At 35.2% G+C, this 20,034-nt stretch overlaps 1 protein-coding gene across 1 annotated transcript in view; it reads left to right on the top strand.

Moving 5' to 3' along the window:
- Positions 1 to 20,034, top strand: part of CACNA2D1 (calcium channel, voltage-dependent, alpha 2/delta subunit 1) — a 420,200-nt gene that overhangs the window by 332,153 nt on the left and 68,013 nt on the right. Inside the window, exons 11-12 of the mRNA XM_009882926.1 lie at positions 6,771 to 6,929; positions 10,818 to 10,922. Coding sequence (XP_009881228.1) covers positions 6,771 to 6,929; positions 10,818 to 10,922 — 264 coding nt within the window. The remainder of the gene's footprint in view (positions 1 to 6,770; positions 6,930 to 10,817; positions 10,923 to 20,034) is intronic.

Raw genomic sequence — 20,034 nt, 5'->3', positions numbered from 1 at the left:
ATTGAACTGAATGCACTCTTAGGAAAAGAAATCTTTTTGTTTGCTGTTTTTTTCCGAGACTGCTTGATGGCTTTGATCTTTCTATTTATCTGTCTCAAATGTTTTTCCATCCCTGTATATCCCATTTCTGAATGCTGATCCTTTCTTTTCATTTTGCAGTCTTTTTTCCTCGAGTTTCCCCCCTCCTTCTTTTGTCTAATACTGTCCTCTTAATGAAAACACCTGTCTGTAGTGTCTCTTGTAATTCATTTTTTGATCTGCCATAATATCCACAGAGTGCTTAGAGTGGGAACAGACATAAGAAATAAATCAACATCTCTGTTTCACTTTCCTTGAATCCTTTAATATCCTGATGTTGGGGCAGGAGTTTTAATAATTTAAAATGAGGATGCTCTTAGTGAGAACAGGTTGAAACTCTGGAAAATAAGAGGGTTTCAGCAATGCAGAAGTAACTACTCTGGAATCAGAAGAGGGTTTCAGAATGGCAATCCATTCTCTAGTCCATCACTGTAACTCTTGGGGCACTATGGACTGCAGAAGTCCATGCATCTGGAGGAGCCACAGCTCAATGGAACTACCCAAGGCAGGGGAAAGGTCTCCAGCATTTAAAGATTTCACTGCATTTCTGTATAATTTTCCTCTGGTTTTGCAAGTTGATACTTCTCTGAACAGGAGGATAAAGACAAAGTCCCTTGTGTTGTGTTTTAACCCCAAACAGCAACCAGGGCCATGCAGCTGTTCACTTCCTCCCCACCCCCCCACAGTGGGATAGGGGAGGAGAATTGGAAAAAAAAGAAACTTCATGGATTGAGATAAAGACAGTTTAAAAGAACAGACATTGAAGAGAAGATAATAATAATAATAATGGTAAAAGAATAACAAAATGAGTGATGCAATACAATTGCTCACCACCCAGTGATTGAATGCCCAGCACTTTCAGAGCAGAGATGGCAGATTCCTGCCCCCATGGCAGCTCCCATTTATATACTGAGCATGATGTCTATGGTCTGGAATACTCCTTTGGCCAGCTGGTCCTGTCTATGCTCCCTCTCAGCTTCTATGGGAAGCTGAAAAACTCCTTGACTTAATATGAAAATTACCTAGCAACTAATAAAACAATATGCATTATCAACATTATTCTCATACTAAATCCAAAACACAGCAGCTAATAGGTAAATCAACTCTATCCCAGACGAAACCCAGACACCTTGTAAGACTGTCAGATTAGTATTTCTGTTTCTGGCCTTCTCCAGAATGACAAGGTTCAAGCAGCATTAAACTGAAAAGCCTTTGTTCAGAATTTCATGCTAAGTTGAATTGATTAACTTATCTTTCAAGTTATTCAGTTGCCCCATATATGGCCAGAGATTATACTGATGGTTTGAGGTCAACTAGATGAAGGTCTCTAACACTCTTAGTGTCCCAGTAACAGACTTGGGTATTCCTGTCCAAACCTGTGAACAGGAGATCTTTGTTTCCTCAGACATGAGGAAATGTTCTGGGAGATCCCAAAGGCAGAGGCTGAAAAAGGTTATAAATATAGGATATAAATATATCGGGTAGTGAGAGATAGTCTAGTGAAAAACTACATCTAGATCCTATACCTTGCTTTATAATTACAAGACAAATTTAATTATGTTAATACTTCATGCTATTTTAAAATAAAAAGCTAAGGTTATCCTGTTCTCCATGATTTCCAAGTGTTTGGCTGCAAGCCTCTCTTAGTTTAGATGAGGAATAAGCTGTTTATATAGTTGAAAAAGTAGAAGCTGTCACTGTTAGAGACATACTGTTTAGAGTGGCTTTAGATTTTAACAATTGAATGGTTTGCCTCTAAATGTCATTTGTTTTGTAAGTGACTCACCGAGCCCATGGCATTGTAGACAAATTCCATTTATTTTCTTATTATCACAATAGCATTTTTGTGACGTATGTTTATCTTTACTGCAATAATTAGGGGGAAATGCCAGTCTGATAAATACCCAACTGACATGTTTCGTATCAATACATTGAGAGTATTTTATTCAATAAAGTATGGATTGTAATTACTTTAATTTTGCACCTTTGATAGGATTTGATTTTGTAAGAACGTGGACTTTCTGAAGGGGAAACTCTTTTTTGAACTCTTTTATGTTCTTTCTTCCAGTTAATACTAAGTGATTGAGTATATTATTAACTGGTTTTCAGGAAATTTTCCAAACTTAAATGAGCATTATTATGATACTTAGGAGACAGGTAATGTTACCAATAATCAATACGGCTTATTGCAGGTATTTTGGCTTTTGGTACCTTAATGTGTGAAAAAAATATAATACTACCATTGCTCTTATATTTCTGATGAGTCTAACTGAAAGCTGGCTCAGTTTGACTAATTCAAAGTTACAAATGGTCCTGGTGTTTGTCACCTGGTCAACTGGTTAAAGAATAAAATTATTTTAGTGTTTTGAAAAAACAGTTTTAAGGGTGATCTAAAGGCTTTTACACTTGAAATCCTTTAGTTACTTCAGTATTTTAAATTAATTAAATGTAGCCCTGAATTTTGTTACCCCTTTGGACATTTTTATCAGCCACTTTTCAACCTTCAGACTTGCCTTCACCTCCTAGCAAACAGGTAAATGTTCATTTTGGAGGATTGTTGTTCTACCTACTGATTCCTTTATCTAGGCAAAAACTCATCTGCTTTGTTGACTAAAGTTAACGTTAACGTTGACTGGTGTATTTGAAAACATCTGTCTCGTATTTTCTTAATTGAATTACAGCATTTGCAGACTTTGGTTGATGTAACTCTCCATTCTACAAACGTGTTGTTTCTCTCCTTCATTTTATATCAGCATTTGTCAATCTATAGACGCAGATAGCTTGACCTTGACACTTTGTTCAGTTTACATCATGTATAGGTATAGTACAGTACAGTTTACTTGTCAACTGCTTTAACAGTTTGAGCCAGTATTCCTGACACTTTTTAAAGTGTCACTTTTGTATCCGTAATTACCAATCCATATACTAGATACCTGACCTTCACAGAAATAATTATCCTGATACATTTGCAGGATTGCTAGCAAGCAATTTAGATTTGCAGTTTAATGTTAGTGGCACTTCAGGGAGAAATTTTCACTTGTCACTAAATTTTCACTTGAACACCTAAACCTCTGTTTGCTATAGCCGAAGACAAGAAAATGCACTGACCATAAGATTGAATATATGGTTACTTTCATATTAGCTCAATAAATAATTTGCCTATAATGTCACTGATGAAGCAGAACAGTGTTTTCACTCTACTTTTTCAGATGGAATTGACTTTTGTAAAGCAGGGCTATCTACCAGCTAGTGTTTTTCTTCTACTTCCCAAGTACAAAATCTGTATTCTCATCCCATCTCATAATCAGAACTAATTTTCAGACTTTGTCTTTTTAAAATTACTTTACATCAATGACTTTCCCATCATGGCTACAAAATTAGGTCAAGGCAAGCTGAAATAAGTCCACAGCGCTATTCTGTTTTCACTCCCACATGGTTAATGTACCTAATAATTATCGAGTGATTTATTAGTTACTTCTGTAAGAAACTTCTATAAGAACCACCATTTAGTGTGTCAGTGTTTTGCATCAAAGTAAATTGATTACAGTTGTGTGATGATCTTATGGTTTTGCTTAAGCAGCGAAACATGATGTTTAAGCACAATGAATAAAACTCACCACATGATATTGAGGGAAAATGAAAAAATGAATGACCATGATTTATTTGAGTCTGGGGAAAGAACTGTTATAAAAGATAATGGCTTTAAAAGCACACAATGGAAATGTTTGGGTTCACCTGGGAGTCTTACGTTTTAATCACAGTGGGGGGTTGGTCCTACCAAAATTATTCTTTTCTAGGAAATATGGCATACATTAAAGGAATATTCAAGCTGAAAATTTGGTTATATGTAATCCAATTACTTGTGTTCATTTATTTTAAAGTTAAAGTTTGCATTGTGACACTGTAAGAACTGGAAAATATTTTTAATCTTCATTATATCATACTGTTTTTATAATTTTGTCACTAATTAATTTAGATACACAGTACTATGTTTATAGTTATGGTATTATGAAAATTAAAGCCCTGATAAGTGGGATATTACAAAAATAAATAAGCAACCTTTGTCTTATTATTATATACAATTGACTCTTCTGTAGAATACTTGGTCAAATTTTTTCAAAGTTAGAGCACTTGTTCATGTTTTTGCATAGTTTTGGTTACAGTTATCCCCTTGTGACACATTGGGAGCTGCATATTGATAGAAAGGGGGACAGAAAACTTTGCATAAATTCATTTGAGAATAACTTACTCCCACAGATTCTAATCATCTGGGGACCAGAGCTATAAAATTGGGACAGAGTAATAGCTGTCCTTTTTAATTAGAAAGATGTATGAAGTTTCTTATATGGGTATTCTCATAGTGTATTCTCCCTAGCAAGAATCAATATAATTTTTTGGCTAATACAGTCCTCAGGAAAACAGCAACTATACCACAGAAATATCAGTATCTCACTGGAAGACAATATTAACTCATGAGGAATGAGCAAAAATAATCTCCCTAGAAAAATAAATACAATATGAAGATGGCAAGTTGTTAGATTAGTTGCGAACTACTTCATGCTCAAAATCAAAGTAGTGGGTTTTCTTGTTTAGTTTCTTTATACATGCAGGAGTGGCTTGTGGTACAATAGTGATATTAGAAGATGAAGCAGATAAATTTATGCTTTGAAGTCTGTATCTAGTTCATCGGGCACTTTGACACATCCTTTTTGCAAGAATAAAAAGTTACACACGGAACCGTAAGTAAGAATCCAACAGCCAATGGTCTCATAACAGTGCCTGGATTTGCTCACTTACAGCCAACCCCCCCGCAGCTGCAGCTCTACAGCTATTTTCAAGAAAGATCTGGAACAAATTAGGCTAAGCCTTCTGCTGAGGATCATGCCTTTCTGTCAGTCATCTCTGCCATAAGCTCTTTGATATTTGCTGTTACACATTTGCTCCTGCTAATTCAGTTGCAGAAGTCTCATTGAATAAAGTGGATGTTTGCTAAAAATTACTGGGAGTTCATATTTTGGTTGGTCCTAAAAGCAAGGAGCATGCATCTATCCGTATCTGATTCCAGGACATGGCAAAGTCTGCATACCTCCAAAGCATCCTATTCTCTTGAATTGAATTATACACATTATTAAAAATGTTTTCATATTATCAGTTCCTCCATCCTTTTAAGTTCTGTTCACTGTAAGCGTCCTACAAGTGCAAGTTGTAGTTTGCTGCTGATAGCAGTTCTCTCTCTGTATTTTGTGCCCGGTACTTAGCGATTTATTTTAGACATGTAAGTAGTCTGAGCAGTTACTGAAATCTGTGACCTTATTTACCTTAGCTTCTATACAGTACCACTGAACTAATTAGCAGTGTTGACATTTAACCCTACAAGGTCTGATTTTTAAGTTGTTTTAAGGTTTTGCACCAGATTGACAGCATAAAATTACATTTGCATGTACTTTCACTGAAGGCCCTTAATCAGGAAGAAGTATAATAATCTGTTTTCAGCTGAAATGTAAATTAGGAGGCCTGGATTTTAGTGCCTTTACTGAAATGAAGTTCTACAGAGCTTTTTGGGTATCTTATTTGCCAGTGGAAAAAAAAAAAAAAAAAAAAGCAAAAATAAGAAATCTGCATAGATAAAACAGTTTAAAAATTGGACAAGACAATAGTTTTAGTAATATTAGTCAGGACCTTAAATAAAAATATTAGTCAGGACCTTAAATAAAAATAACTGTGTTGTAAGCAAAAAGATTTTCATTCTGATAGAATTAAACACAGATTATGTGCAGGAATATGCACTTTCATTCAAGACTACAGTTACAATCATACATGCTGCAGCATTTTTAGGAGAAGTCTCGTCTTTGATTTTAGATAGGTAGGTATAGAGGTAGCTAAAAAGTGAGAGGTATTTCTGCATCCCTCTCTCTCTACCGGATTATATATATTTGTAATTATACATGTATGCATGCGTGTTTATATAGAGACAAATTTTAAAGAGATCATAAACTGATTTCTACTTGTGCAGACAAATTTTGCACGTGCAAAATCTTCCATGTATTTTTTAAAATAATGTCAGAATCTCACGTAAATGATTTTTTCAGGGAGTAGCCTTTATGGACATGTGGGTAAGAAAGCACAAATATGTGTGTTCACAATACATAAATTTGTATTATTTTTAACAATATCCTCCTATTTACAACTATACTTTCACATGCTTCCTTTGTCCCAAAAGTATATATTGTTTTGTGTAAGGTATATGTACTAATTGATTATGATCTGCCAGTTTCACTGTAAAACAGCAGACTAATATGTGCAATATGGAAGTCACCTGGTAATGCAACCAGTATTTTTCAGTGATTAAAAAAAGAAAAATAAATATTTCCTCATTGTTTTTTTTTATTTCCCGAACTCTGCATATCTGAGTTTGATTTCGTTATATGAACTTGAAACAAAATTTTTGGGAATTTTTCCTCTATAGTAGAGTTTTTTGGATTGCAACAAAGAATTTACTTTTCAAATATATTTCTTGCCCCATTTTGAAATCTACAGACACTGCTGGACATTCTCAGTGTAGTGGAAATGAAAATCCAGGTGTGACATGCTTTACCTCATGGATCAAGAAAACATTAACCTTTGCTACTATCATGCCTAGAAAAGAGAATCAAAATTAACTGTCTTTAATATTATTTCTACTTATTTTACAGTTTAACAATAACGCTCAGAACGTCAGTTGCTTTAATCATCTTGTCCAAGCTAATGTGAGGAACAAGAAGAAGTTGAAAGAAGCTGTCTACAAAATCTCTGCTAAAGGAATTACAGATTACAAAAAAGGCTTTAGCTATGCTTTTGAACAGCTGCTAAATGTAAGTGTGAAAGTCGTCTCTGCTGTACAGTGAAGAAGGAGAACGTGAATGTTCAGATGGCCACCGCACGCTCCTCCATTGTGTAACAAAGTGGTAGAAGTGCAAACCTTTATTTAGCAAGTAAATTTTTCCTAACAATATGTTTTTTTCTTTGCAGATCCCCCCGCAGGTTCTTAAGATGTGGGCACAGATTTGGGTTTCAATGTGTTGTACTGGTTTTACTTCATTCATTCAGCTAGTTTGTTTTGTAAGGTGATTCTTGATTGGCACATAGCTGTGGTAGTGGTGTATTTGAAGGTAATTTTAAAATGAGAGGTTACAGGAGGATATAGTGTTGTTTATTATTTCAGTTTTACCACAGTATCTCCTAGCAAAGTTTAGTTAACCTGCATTTTTGTATTTATTACATGTCATAAATAGTCTGCCATGGCTTGAGAATTGCAGGGGGAGTAAATGACTTTGTTAACAGAGGACTATTAGGCAACAGAGTATTCTAATTCCTTTCTCCTTCTCATGCATGAAATTAATAGTTTCCTCAAAAATTAAATGCATTGCCTCTCTGTTTTAGTTACATTGTACTTTCCAGTTTGCACCCAAGCACTAGCTCTCTAAGTAGTAATGTCTCCCCTTTACCACAAAAGTTGGGAGTTTATTAGTCTTTTTTTTTTAACAGTTTTTACAGTTGTTTAAAAAAAAATTCTACATTTCACCTTTATATAGACTGTATATTGCATCTTCACCTTAGTGTAAATAAAGCTACATTAATTTACAGAAGTTAAGAATCTAACTTAGTATGTATTCTTTTCTGTATTCTAAAGTGTATTCTTTTTATTTATTTATTTATTTATTAGTACATCAGTTACGTCTCTCAGTGTACAAATGTTTAATTTTTAACTCTAATCTGCCAGATTCTGGACTTCAGGGAGCTTTCCTGCTCCCTGAGTATATATGCACATGCATCTTAAGACCAGAGCTGGTTGAAAAATTTTCTAACCTTGTTAAATTTTGATGGAGGAAAAAACAATACAATATTTTCAGTAGTATTTTCTCAGTGGTTCAATATTTACATGAGCAAAGGGGTTTGGTGGGGAAATGATTGTGTGCCCTCTGCTGATGGTTATATAAAACTGCAAATAGGATTTTAAAAGCTATCAGACTTTTTTGGACCAGGCTGAAAGGCATTTCCCCTTTTTCTTCATACATCTCATTCAGAGGGAACCAGCAAGATACAAGAAATTTTGCCAAACACAGCTTTTTCCTCATAACATTTATATTTGATTAACTTTGTGTATTACATTTGGTGCAGCACCAGATATGTACTTTCTGTACAGGCAGTATTAAGAAGACCCAAACACAGGGGAAGCCTCAAAGTGGACTTGTTTGTGGGACCAAAAATATTGCTTAAAAAAATAATTGGAGATCAGTCTCATAATGGGATCATCTCTCTTGTAACTGGAGACAGAAGTGTGATTAGCCTCACATAATCTCTGCAAGTCTGTAAAATATGGCTGGATGATGTGGATGTGTATATCAAGGGAAATTAAGAGATTGCACTAGGTTATAGAAATACAGGCATCCTCTCCAGATATTGGCAAATCCTTTTGGCAGGAAGAGTAAAGGGCTGGTGATGGAGTTAGTGCTAGACTGGTGACAAGGCAATATAATAGGGTGATATAATACAGGCTTAAACAAATAATAAAAAATATGCTTTGGGATAGTTTGCAGTTGTATATTTATGAATTCAAACACTCCATTGCTTTAAGGGCCATGGAAATGGAGTATTTTTTAACAGCTCAAATTTTCATAATAATTTTGTGGGTACTGTTTCCTGGATGACAGTTATTTCAAACAATTTTCTGAATACCAGTAATATTTCACTCCTGCCATGAAAAACTTACTGTCTAAAGTGTTGCTAGATGGAGATAGACACTTCGCTTTTTTTCAGTAGACTAATTCAAGTGATTGTTAATAATCTGGATTTTATTGTATTTATGCAGTGTTTTCCCATTATTTACTGTTATATTACCTTGCTATTTCTTCATCTTCAGTAATTCAGAAGGTTTTTTCCCCTTATACCATAATATCTATGATTTGTCAAAAAATTATCTTGAAATCATCTCTTCTTGAGTAGTTGATTTTTGGTTTGGTTTACCTTTTGCTGCCTCAGTGGCATGAAACTCATAATGAAAAAGTGTCCTAAAGTGTCATGTCACAAAGTACAATCATGATCTGCCACTTAAGGAGTTAATTTTAAGGATGTAAAGCTTGTGTAAAACAGAAGCAGTTTTAGGCACAGTATAAAATGGATCATGTCTCGCTTGCTTGTTTGAAAGAAAAAACTCCAAACCAACAACAGGCCTTTATCAAGCACAAGAGAGAGCAAAAAATGAATACACAGACTCAGTTCCAACTTGCATTCTTCTGCAGTTTAAGCTAAGAAGCCAGTTTTTGTCCTGGGGAAGCTGCTGTATAGGCAACACGTTCCCCTTCAGCTGTGGTCTGTGATGGGAAAGCAGAGCCATCCGTTGGACAGCTGAGGCAAATTGTTCAGAAAAATGATGAAATTACTGCATCAGCTTTGCAAAACCACTTATATGCACTCCCTGAGTCAGTATCTCTCATTTTTTGCGCAAATGGGGGGAAAAAGGATGTGTTGTAAAGGCAATTCTGCCTTCCTCTTGATCCCTTGTAAGAGACTGGTGTGTAAGTTCATTCATCAGGATGAGAAGTTTTTATGGTCAGAAAATATCATACGATTTGACCTTATTTATGTTCAGATTTCCAATATTGTTTGGAAGCTGAAATCTTAGGGTTTTTTTTTTCCATGACAAGACTTTAGAGTCTAAACGGTGCAATGAAAGTAAATGCCCTTCTGTAAGTACCAGAAGATAAAGAGAAATCACTGCATTTTTCTGATACTGTATTAGCAAATGCTAAGTAAGCCACTAGGAAAATCCTGATTGAGTGAGTTAAAACAAAGACTAGGTCAAGTTCACATTGCTCATAAAAGAGCTCATTTTTTTTATAATATGAGCAGGCTTTGGTCCCCTTCCCTGTCAACTCTTTGCTTTACCTCTGATTTTATTTTTGCCTGTATACTAAATCACTGAAAATCTAGGTGAATTTCAAAAACCCACTAAAAAAAAAAACCCAAAAACCCCAACAAACAAACAAACAGAAAAAACCAGGAAAGAATTAGAGGAGTGGAAGATGGAGCTTATTTTAAGGAAATCTGGCAAAAATAGCAAATACAAAAATATTCCTGAGTTTATAAGGTAGCGTTTTTATTCCTAAATTATCAGAGTTTTCATTTACGTGGTCAGTGAGCTTGAGAGATTCTGTAAGGAGTGCAGCAAAAAAAAATGCATATTCACTAATTCATTAGAGGGTCATTGTTCCCAAATTTCCACAAGGACAGTAAGGACAAGAGAAAATGTAAGGACTAGAAAAAAGAAGAGTAAAAATATTTAGAGGCCCTCACTGTACAAGTCTCATGCAGAACGTCTATAGAGGAACGCTGTGGGGTTGATGTGATGGGTATGAGCTAAAGAGCTTTCCTTGTGTTGGTGGAGGTGAAAGGAACCATCAGAGCCCCATTCTTCTGTGTTGGGCCAGATCTGAAATAAGTCATATTTAACTCTCATGGAACAGAAAACTTATTTTATTTTATTTTATTTTATTTTATTTTATTTTATTTTATTTTATTTTATTTTATTTTTTATTTTTCATTCAGAAAGTGGTATTGAATGAAATCCTAAAAGACATTTTGAAGTTTTGCCATTACTGTGTTAAAGTAGTAAGCATGTTGATATGACAGCCATCAAATATAACAGTTGTTGTTCCTTATAGCCCGAAATTTAAAAAAGCTTCTGTTTGTATCTCCTACAGCACAGTGTCTCTAGAGCTAACTGCAATAAGATTATTATGTTGTTTACGGATGGTGGTGAAGAAAGAGCACAGGAAATTTTCCATAAATATAATGAAGACAAAAAAGTAAGTGATATATGAAACATTTTATTGCATAAAATACAAAAGCATAAAGAGGAATATTTAAATGTGGTAGTGAAAGCATTTTTGGTGCGTATATAATGTACTTTTTAAAAACATGTTAGTATTGAACCTTAGGGCACTTAAAACTTTTCTGATCAATAATATTTATTTGGAAAAAAAGTAAGATATCTTTAGTATTTTACATGTTGTGATCATTGGTGTCAAGCAATACAGAAATATTCCATAAACCATAAAAAATTAAAGTTTTTATTGACATTTTTCTTGTATTGGAGTAATATTTCCATTATCAAGTAGAAACACAGGTAGGTAAATGATATGAGATATATCTATATCTCCTCACTGTGAATATTTTCTATGTGTTTTTGTTGTTCATCAGGGAAAAGCAAAAGATTAGAGTCTGAATCTGAATAGATTTGTGCTGGAACAAATGCAAATGTTTTTTCCCAGTGAGGCTAATTATACCCTTGAATGTCTCAGCTAGGAGTGGAACGGCTTTCTATTGATGAAATTTGATCTGTGGTTCAACCAGAATTATGGGCTTGACACGAGAATCGCTGGATGAGTTGTGTTGTTCAGATTAGATTGGTTTATTAGCTGTGCTGGTTTTAAGTTTTGAATCTAATCAAACTTCTGGCCTGGCTTTTGTATACTTATAGATGTAAAAACACATGAGTCTATGTGGGCCTGAAATAAAACAGCTTTGTAAATTGTCTCCTACTACATTTCAGTGCAAAGCATTATATTTAGAAGATTAATCACTTTCTAAGTAAAAGTTCAATATGAGCTGGATTCACACTACAACTAAGAATTTACCTTTTCTAGCGCTTGGGGATGTGCCTATGTATGGTTTGGGGTGTTCTGTGTTTGTTTTTTGTTTGTTTGTTTTGTTTTGTTTTGTTTTGTTTTGTTTTGAAAAAAAAAAACCCTAGAAGTTAGATCATAATTCACCAAGACACTTTAACAGTTGCCATGGATGCTTATGTATAAAACAGTAGAAGTATTTCATTGGAAATCCTTGTATATTTGAATTAATCTCTTCAAATGGAGAACCAGAAATGCAAGACACAATTTTCATCTCGACCACTGATTCACTCAGTGACCTTGAATAATCATTTTGTGTTTGCTTTATAATAGTGTTTCACATAGAATAACATGGTGGGGTTTAGTTAATCTTCATGTCTGAGCTGAAAGTACTTTTTAAACTAAAAATTAAAAGGCAGAACTGAAATTACAGCAACTTGTTGTGTGGCACATATGGCTGTATTTTGAAAATATATGCAGAGATTACTCTTCAAATTTGCACTTGGTAGCTTTTATTGTGTTACTACAAGGCCATCAGCTAAAGGAAATACGTGCATAACGGGGAAGATGTATGATTCATTTCTTATTATTTTCCATTTAATTTTCCATGTTAGGAGGAAAGTATAGTAAAATATCGAATCCAAACAACAAAACAGATTTGTAGTGCTGAGATTTGTGTTCTTACTCACGTCATCCCTGACAATCGATTATTCTGTGAAGCATAGTAAATGAAATGTAGGATTTACTAATTTAAAATGGTTATTTTACTGCATCCTTTAATACTGTAAATTTGCACTGCCAAGGGTAGTGTTGGTTTTATATATACTGTTATATATATGTCGTGGTTTGACCCGAGCTAGCAACTAGGACCACGCAGCCGTTAACTCAGTTCTCCCCCCATCCCCTCCAGGAGGGTAGGGGGAAGAGGGCGAAAAAGGAAAAAAAAACAAACCCTTGTGACTTGACATAAAGACAGTTTAATAGAACAGTAATGGAAGAGAAAATAATAATAAAAATAACAACAATAATGGTAAAAGAATAACAAAATGAGTGATGCAATACAATTGCTCACCACCCAGTGATTGATTGCCCAGCGCTTCCAGAGCAGAGATGGCAGATTCCTGCCCCCATGGCAGCTCCCATTTATATACTGAGCACGATGTCTATGGTCTGGAATACTCCTTTGGCCAGCTGGTCCTGTCTATGCTCCCTCTCAGCTTCTATGGGAAGCTGAAAAACTCCTTGACTTAATATGAACATTACCTAGCAACTAATAAAACAATATGCATTCTCAACATTATTCTCAAACTAAATCTGAAACACAGCGACTACCAGGAAGAAAATTAACTCTATCCCAGCTGAAACCAGGACAATATAATATAATACACTGTCATTTTCTTGTTCCCTCTAGTGAATTAGGGCTTGGGGGTTTTATTGTATAAAACAAAAGTATAATGATGACAATGGTTCAAATCTTAGTAAGCACATTTTGTCACTTGTTTAATAAAGTACTGGGTTGCTAGATGCCACCCCTTACTGGTTTTCTTGAAGGTGACATTGGAAATACAAGAAATACTAAGAAAGTTTTTGCAGATATAATTTGAAGAATCATTTGTTTTCTCCTTATAGTTTTCAAGCAGTAACAATCTTTGTGGTGTTGAAGGAAAATTTCTGGTTGAAAAACTTCTAATGAGATTGAAACAGTAAATTCACTTTTAGGAATAATAATGAACCCCCGCGACAATCTTTCCTAGCATTCTAATATTTTTAAAAATAAGACTAATACAAAACATGCTTGTCATGCTCTCCTTAGTAAGACTACACTTGATTTCAGAATGATGACATGTGAGCTCTTCAGTTGTTCCCTCTTTTTGTACTTTAAAGTTAATCTTAATCCAGTAAAGGATAATAACATAATTGATAGACACATTCTAACATGAAAAATACCCATATACTTTTAATTTTGTACAGTCATAGTCACAAACATAGTGTTGTCTTCTTAGATTGCATACCAAGCTGCTTTCATATATTAAATGACAAGATATTTAAAGACACGTGGATCTAGACTCTGTTGTCTTTATTACAGTTAATTTATATTTTATTTCACAAGTGGCCCATTGAATGTAAGCCCAATTTTATAGTTATCATTTGTAGAGAGGCTATTCAATATCAGGTGTTAAAAAGTTTTTGATGCTTTACTGTAGTAGCACTTCATAGTATAAGTATACATCAGCCAATGCCTTTTGTTGCCTGCTCTGCATTTGTTTGAACATTTTTCTTTGTGTTTTGCATACAGTATATAAAAGATGGATCTTTATTATCTTATTATATCACAGTCAGTCACTTCCCATCTTAGGTACACAGTGTTGTAAATTTTCTTTTTTTTTTTTCTTGTACAAACGAAAGACCATTCATTCAAATCTATTAATCTTTGTTTTCACCTTCCTGATGTAAAATTGCTTCAGCTCTAAAACTATTTTCTTCTTCATGTCAGTTACTTTGTAATACCTTGGCATGAAAGCAGCTTCAATAAGTTTTGGCCCATCAGATGACACGACTTAGTACACTTGTTTGCAGTGCCCTCAGTGCAACCTTCAAGTTAAGAAGTGGAAGAATACAATAAACAATTGGAAACTACTAAAAGAGCACCCTAGAATATAGAGGCTGGAAAACTGTCCTGTTAAATTATGGGGTTTCATCCATTTAAGATAGGATACAGATATATTTAAAGTAGTTTTTTGTCTTTACAAATTATTTATAGTATGAATATGGGAGTTATTACAAAAGATGTAACAAAATTTTGAGGAAGAACGTTTATAGTTTTCATCTGTTTGAAGTGGAAAATCACAGTTGTGTTTCACCTTTGCATGCCTTTTTCCCCTCTATAAACCAGATTTTATTGTCACAGATTGCAACTACATGCTGTGCCTGATATTTAAAAACTGGCATGTTTACCTTTACAGTGACATTTGGGGCACTCACATTAAATGTGTGAAATACCACACACGCGCTATATTTCAGGAATGGGGGTGGTAAATTTTAATTTTATTTGCACTCGTACTACAGATGGCTTCACTGAAGATAGCAATATAAATTTAATTGCAATGGAGGCCCAGTAGGCGTTCTCCATCCTGAGAATTCTGAATTCAGGTTAAAATAGAAAGCTAACTACAGCTCTTTGGGGCAGATTGTGTACCCTTAAATCTGTGTTTTGAAGGATTGCTCAACTTATGTGAGTAGGAAAAGACCATAAACATACCTCATGCACTTTGAGTTGTTTGAAGTTTTCTGGCATGGTAGAGGTTTGTGTGGGTCAGATGGATTGGTGTGACTCACACAGGTAGAAGGATCTGACCCCTTAGGTAAGAGGGGAACCTCTCATGTCCCATTTCCACAGAATTATCTTTCATGATTGGCACTGGTGAGGCCCCACCTCGAATACCGCGCTCAGTTTTGAGCCCCTCACTACAAGAAAGACTCAGAGGTGCTGGAGTGTGTCCAGAGAAGGGCAACGAATCTGGTGAGGGGTTTGGAGAACAAGTCTTATGAGGAGCGGCTGAGGGAACTGGGGTTGTTTAGTCTGAAGAAAAGGAGGTTGAGGGGAGACCTTATCGCTCTCTACAACTACCTGAAAGGAGGTTGCTGCAAGGTGGGGGTCAATCTCTTCTCCCAGGTAACAGGCGATAGGATGAGAAGAAACAGCCTCGAGTTACAGCTGGCAGTGACTTCTTCCAAATGGGCACATTCAGCATGTCAACAGAATGATAAAATGAAATATCTATGAAAAACCATCTGCAAAGCTTTCTTCTAAAAGAGAAATACCTCCTACCATCATTACGATAGGAGGGAACCATTTTCTTCATTCGTTTGAATCCATTATCACACAACTGTCAGTTAGTAAAACTGAAAGGTAAGCTGTTATTCTAAGCAATGGTGTATGAATCATTCTAGACAAGGCTGAAAGTGTTAGTCCTCACTACAAAGGACCACTGAAAAAGCCCATGACATTTCCACTTGGGGTAGCCGTGGGATTCTCATCAGGTGTCAGACTGAATGAATGTCTCTTTCTGGAGTTACTCATAGAGCCAAAAATAGAAACAACTTCTTTCTCAATACTAATATCAACTTCGAATAGAGCTTACCAGCTGTCAAAGTGTACCCCAACAGTTCTTGCCTTTCCGAGTGTGTGACAGATTTGTGACACAGGATATATATCATAATGAAATTAAGGGTTGGTTGAAGCAAGTAAAGTTCTGGTTTGTGTCTGAATGGCATGTAGCATAGTTTGATAGATAAAATTTAAGCCAGTTTTTAAGCTTTCTGCATAGTAGATCATTCTCTGGCCGTCTCTACATGAGCTTTCTGTGATCTTTAGACAACCAGCTGCTAAGATACTTCTCTTCCCTCCTGATAGTCCCCCTGTCCTGTGAATTTTCGTGGAGTGATGGTACAGGAAATCCCATGTAGAAGAAATGTCCAGCTAGCTGGTTAAACTGGCTCCCTGGCTCCTTTCCTAATCACTTCTGTCTTAAAAGTGTGTCATCTTCCAGCTGTTATTTTTAATTTGTTGTATGTACTGTGACATGCAAAACTAGTAAAGCTAAATTCTGGGTGAAACTTCGGTCAGCACTCATAAATTCCACAATCCATTCCTTTTTCTTACAAAATAAAAGTGGAAACCATGTTATTAGAGTGCTCACTGAAGAAATGTCTTATTCTTAAGGCAAATTACCTATTTTTTATCTCTTTCTTAGCTCCACTTATTAATGAAGGGCTTGTAACCCATGACAGCTTCTGCGTTCCTAACATAGATTATTGCCACAAAATTAATGAATTTAAATATTCTTATCAGTAGTCTTCCTCCTGTGGTGCTCATTATCCAGACATGCTTCAGTAATAGTCAAGTTGCTCAATACTGAGCTATTTAAGGTCATAGCCGTGTATAATCCACACAATTTTCAATACAATATTAAGCACACGTTTTTCCACATAAACCTACATTTTGAACCACAGTTACCTGATGGTGTGTGAAGCCCTCTTCCTACACTAGGAGTCAGAGTATAGTGATTTTTAGGATACTCTTTTTCAAAAATATTGTCCTTTTAGCGATCCTAAGCTGACATTCTACTACCATGTGTCCATGCCCTGACAAAGCTGTTAGATTACAGCAGTCTATCACAGCCTTTCCCACACTGTTTTTCACTGACCCCTTTACCTTTAGACTATATAACATCACATTTAACGTTTTTCTTAAAGGCTTCAATAAGGAAATCATATCCATTACATTTCTTCTCCCTTTTTCATCTACTTTTCCCTTCAACCCTCTCATCCCATGTGCTGTTCTATATATGGACACTATCTTGTTGAGCAAGATTGCTGCAGACTTAGGAGGGGCAGCAGAAAGTGCAGCAAGTCAGAGGAGGGTTTATTTTAGGAAGCTCTGCAGGCACAAGAGCCTCTTCATGCATGTTTCCACACACACGTTCATGTGTTGATACTGAGCTTCTCTTCAGGCTGCTGCTTCGTTATGAGCATGAGTCCATCTGGGTTACCACGTGATATTTTTATCTACTGTGCAAGATAAAAATCCGCGTGGTGGTGTTGAGAACTGCAGAACGCTAATGAAATTTTTAATATAGCTTTGTTGAAAAGTAACCTTATCAGTCTTATTAGAATCGTGCGTATCTATTACATAAAACCCAAGTGGCAGCTTATTTCCTTCAAATTTGGCATGGAGGGGTCTATTTGATACTTCTATTTTTGTTGATCTTCAATTCCCAGCCACGACATTAATAGTGATTGATTCAGAGTATCACATAGAGGTTGATGCTGCAGATGGCATAAAATGATTAATCAAGGCAACAGGGGTAGGATATCACTTAATATAGAAAGCACATTATGTTTGTTTTGGGATGAAAACAAGAGAGTCAGACAATATTTTACTTATTTACACAAACAAAATGCTTCATATGGCATAACTGGTTGAGGTTATGCATCAGAAGATTTGTCCCATCTCAGTCTCCCTGTGTATCAACGGTGCATTCGTTGTTATGAATCTGGCATTGCAGTGAAATGCAGTGTGAGTTGATTGTATTCTGCTGTAATTCAAGAATTGGAGGAATGGGATGTTCTGCAATGATAAATTTAATACCTAGGCCATACCTGCTGATGTTTATGTAACCTCTTCTTTAAAGTACCCAGTTCCACAGCTTCCTTAGGTATCTATGTTTTTCTATTTCAACCCTTACCTGTTTAGAAAGTTTTCCCTAAATTTCCTTAAGGCAAAATGAGCTTTGAGGGTTTTTTTCTTTTCATTTTACATTTGTTACAGAGACAATTAATTCTCATCATAATTTTCTCTTACATTTTAGGAAACCATTTTTATGTTGTCACCCTCATCCAACTTTTCTTTTCAACCTTTTTCTTTTCAGCTAAACAAACCAACTTCTTTCAAATTCTCCTACATTATATCTTAATTTTTTTTCATTCTTTATTGTCTTCTCCATTGTGTATAATGGCATGTTATCTCTAACTTAAAACATGGTCGTGAAAAGTTAGAGAACCTTAAGTGGCATCAGGAGAACAGAGTAGTTTCTGTAGCTTTTTTTTCACACAGCACTTAGGTAAATACATCATAGTATATAACTTAAGTTTTGAAACGGCATTATGTTATTGAACCATATTTGTTTTTTGTTTTTCTCTGAAAGTTTTTTTTCTGTAACTGCTGTTTTTTTACAGATATCCTTCAATTTTAGTTTCTGTGTTTGGTTTTCTAAGTATTTTTAATCTTACATTGCATTAGACAGTTTCTTCTTGTATGCTAAATGTATTCCTCTTCATGAATTGCCAGCTTTCTTGTAACCCTTTGTTCTTTGGATTATCTTCCCACAATACTCAGCTAGGTAGTTCTCTGAGTTTGTTGAAGTCTCTTTTTGAAATTTTATCCTTGTTTTACTGCTGTCATACCTTCCTTTCCTCAAAATAGAAAAAACTTCTTGATCTTTCACTCAAATGATCCTCTTCCTTCTAGATTTTCAGTTAATTCCTCCTTAAAATTCAGAAATAAATCTAACTGTTCTTGGCATCTTCTAGAAAAAGAAATTTTCCTAACCTGCTACAAGATATTCAGGAATTGTGTCTCACACCATATTGCTTTATCTGCATGAATCTATATAACTAAAGTTACAAATAATTTTTCTATGCTTCTGGTGTTTATTAAAGGAAGTGCCATAAGTAAAACTCAAAGAACTGACTGTAATGAGTGCAGCTGTAGACAGAGAAAATATAAGTTGTTCTGCTGAAAGTACCACGTAAGAGAGACTTACAAATCCCATTCATTTAAAAACATAAGACTGGAGAAAATTTAGAAGTTAAGAATTGTGTTCTGCAGATAGAGAAGCAAAACTGGACACAAGAAAAAAAATTATTAAGAAGACAAACAGATGTTTTTCTATAAAGTTACCCATTGCATAGTCAAGATTCTGACATTTGTGTATTCACTGAATCTAGAGATTTCCAAAGGTTAACTTTACAACATTGGTGTAAGAGTGCAACTTGCCGGGAAGAAACTGCATAGTTTGTCCACTTAATAGAATAAGTAATGTAACTAATGTAACATAACAGAATGTATTTTAAAAAAGAATTAACTATTATTAAGTGACTCTAAAACTTGATACAAACCTTGGTTTCTAAATGCTGCTTAGGTCAACTGGTAGACAGATGATGAACATTAGCTGAGCATTAGCGTCTTAGTAGATGGAATTGTTTCAGATGGGATGGGACATCTTTGAAAAGGTTTGCCAACACATTGGTGGAAAAAACAGACAGAAATATGTAGAAGCCTTTATACTGGGGCTCAAAGGGACAAGTTACAGAATGGGAATCTCTGTAGTAGGCAAGAGAATAAGAGAACAGCTGAAACAAACAGATGGTAGCACGAGATGTATGCATGCAGCAGCCTAAACAGATGACAGGTTAAGAAGGAAATGAAAATTTCAAGAAACAAAGTTGCAATCCATTCAGATAACAAGAAATATATGTTTGTATATTCCAGAAGCATAACAGAGAAAAGGGATATGAAATGGGAAATGAGAAAGCATAAGTGTAGGTGTACTGTAAACTTCACTTAAGCAAGTAGAAACCCTGTGCAACTTAAATGTAAAGTATTAGAGATTGCTGCAGACAGTGTAAAGAAGGGTTGCTTTTTGGGAGAAAACCTCAATAGCTGAGATGAAGAAGCACTGTCTGTGAAATCTTATCAAGAGTAAGAATTATTTTATGTAATTAAAAAGGC

The sequence above is a fragment of the Charadrius vociferus genome, unplaced genomic scaffold, assembly GCF_000708025.1.
Source record: "Charadrius vociferus isolate BGI_N301 unplaced genomic scaffold, ASM70802v2 scaffold32, whole genome shotgun sequence".
Taxonomy (NCBI): Eukaryota; Metazoa; Chordata; class Aves; order Charadriiformes; family Charadriidae; genus Charadrius; species Charadrius vociferus.
The sequence above is the reverse complement of the archived record's forward strand: the minus strand, read 5'-3'. Positions and strand labels throughout refer to the sequence as shown.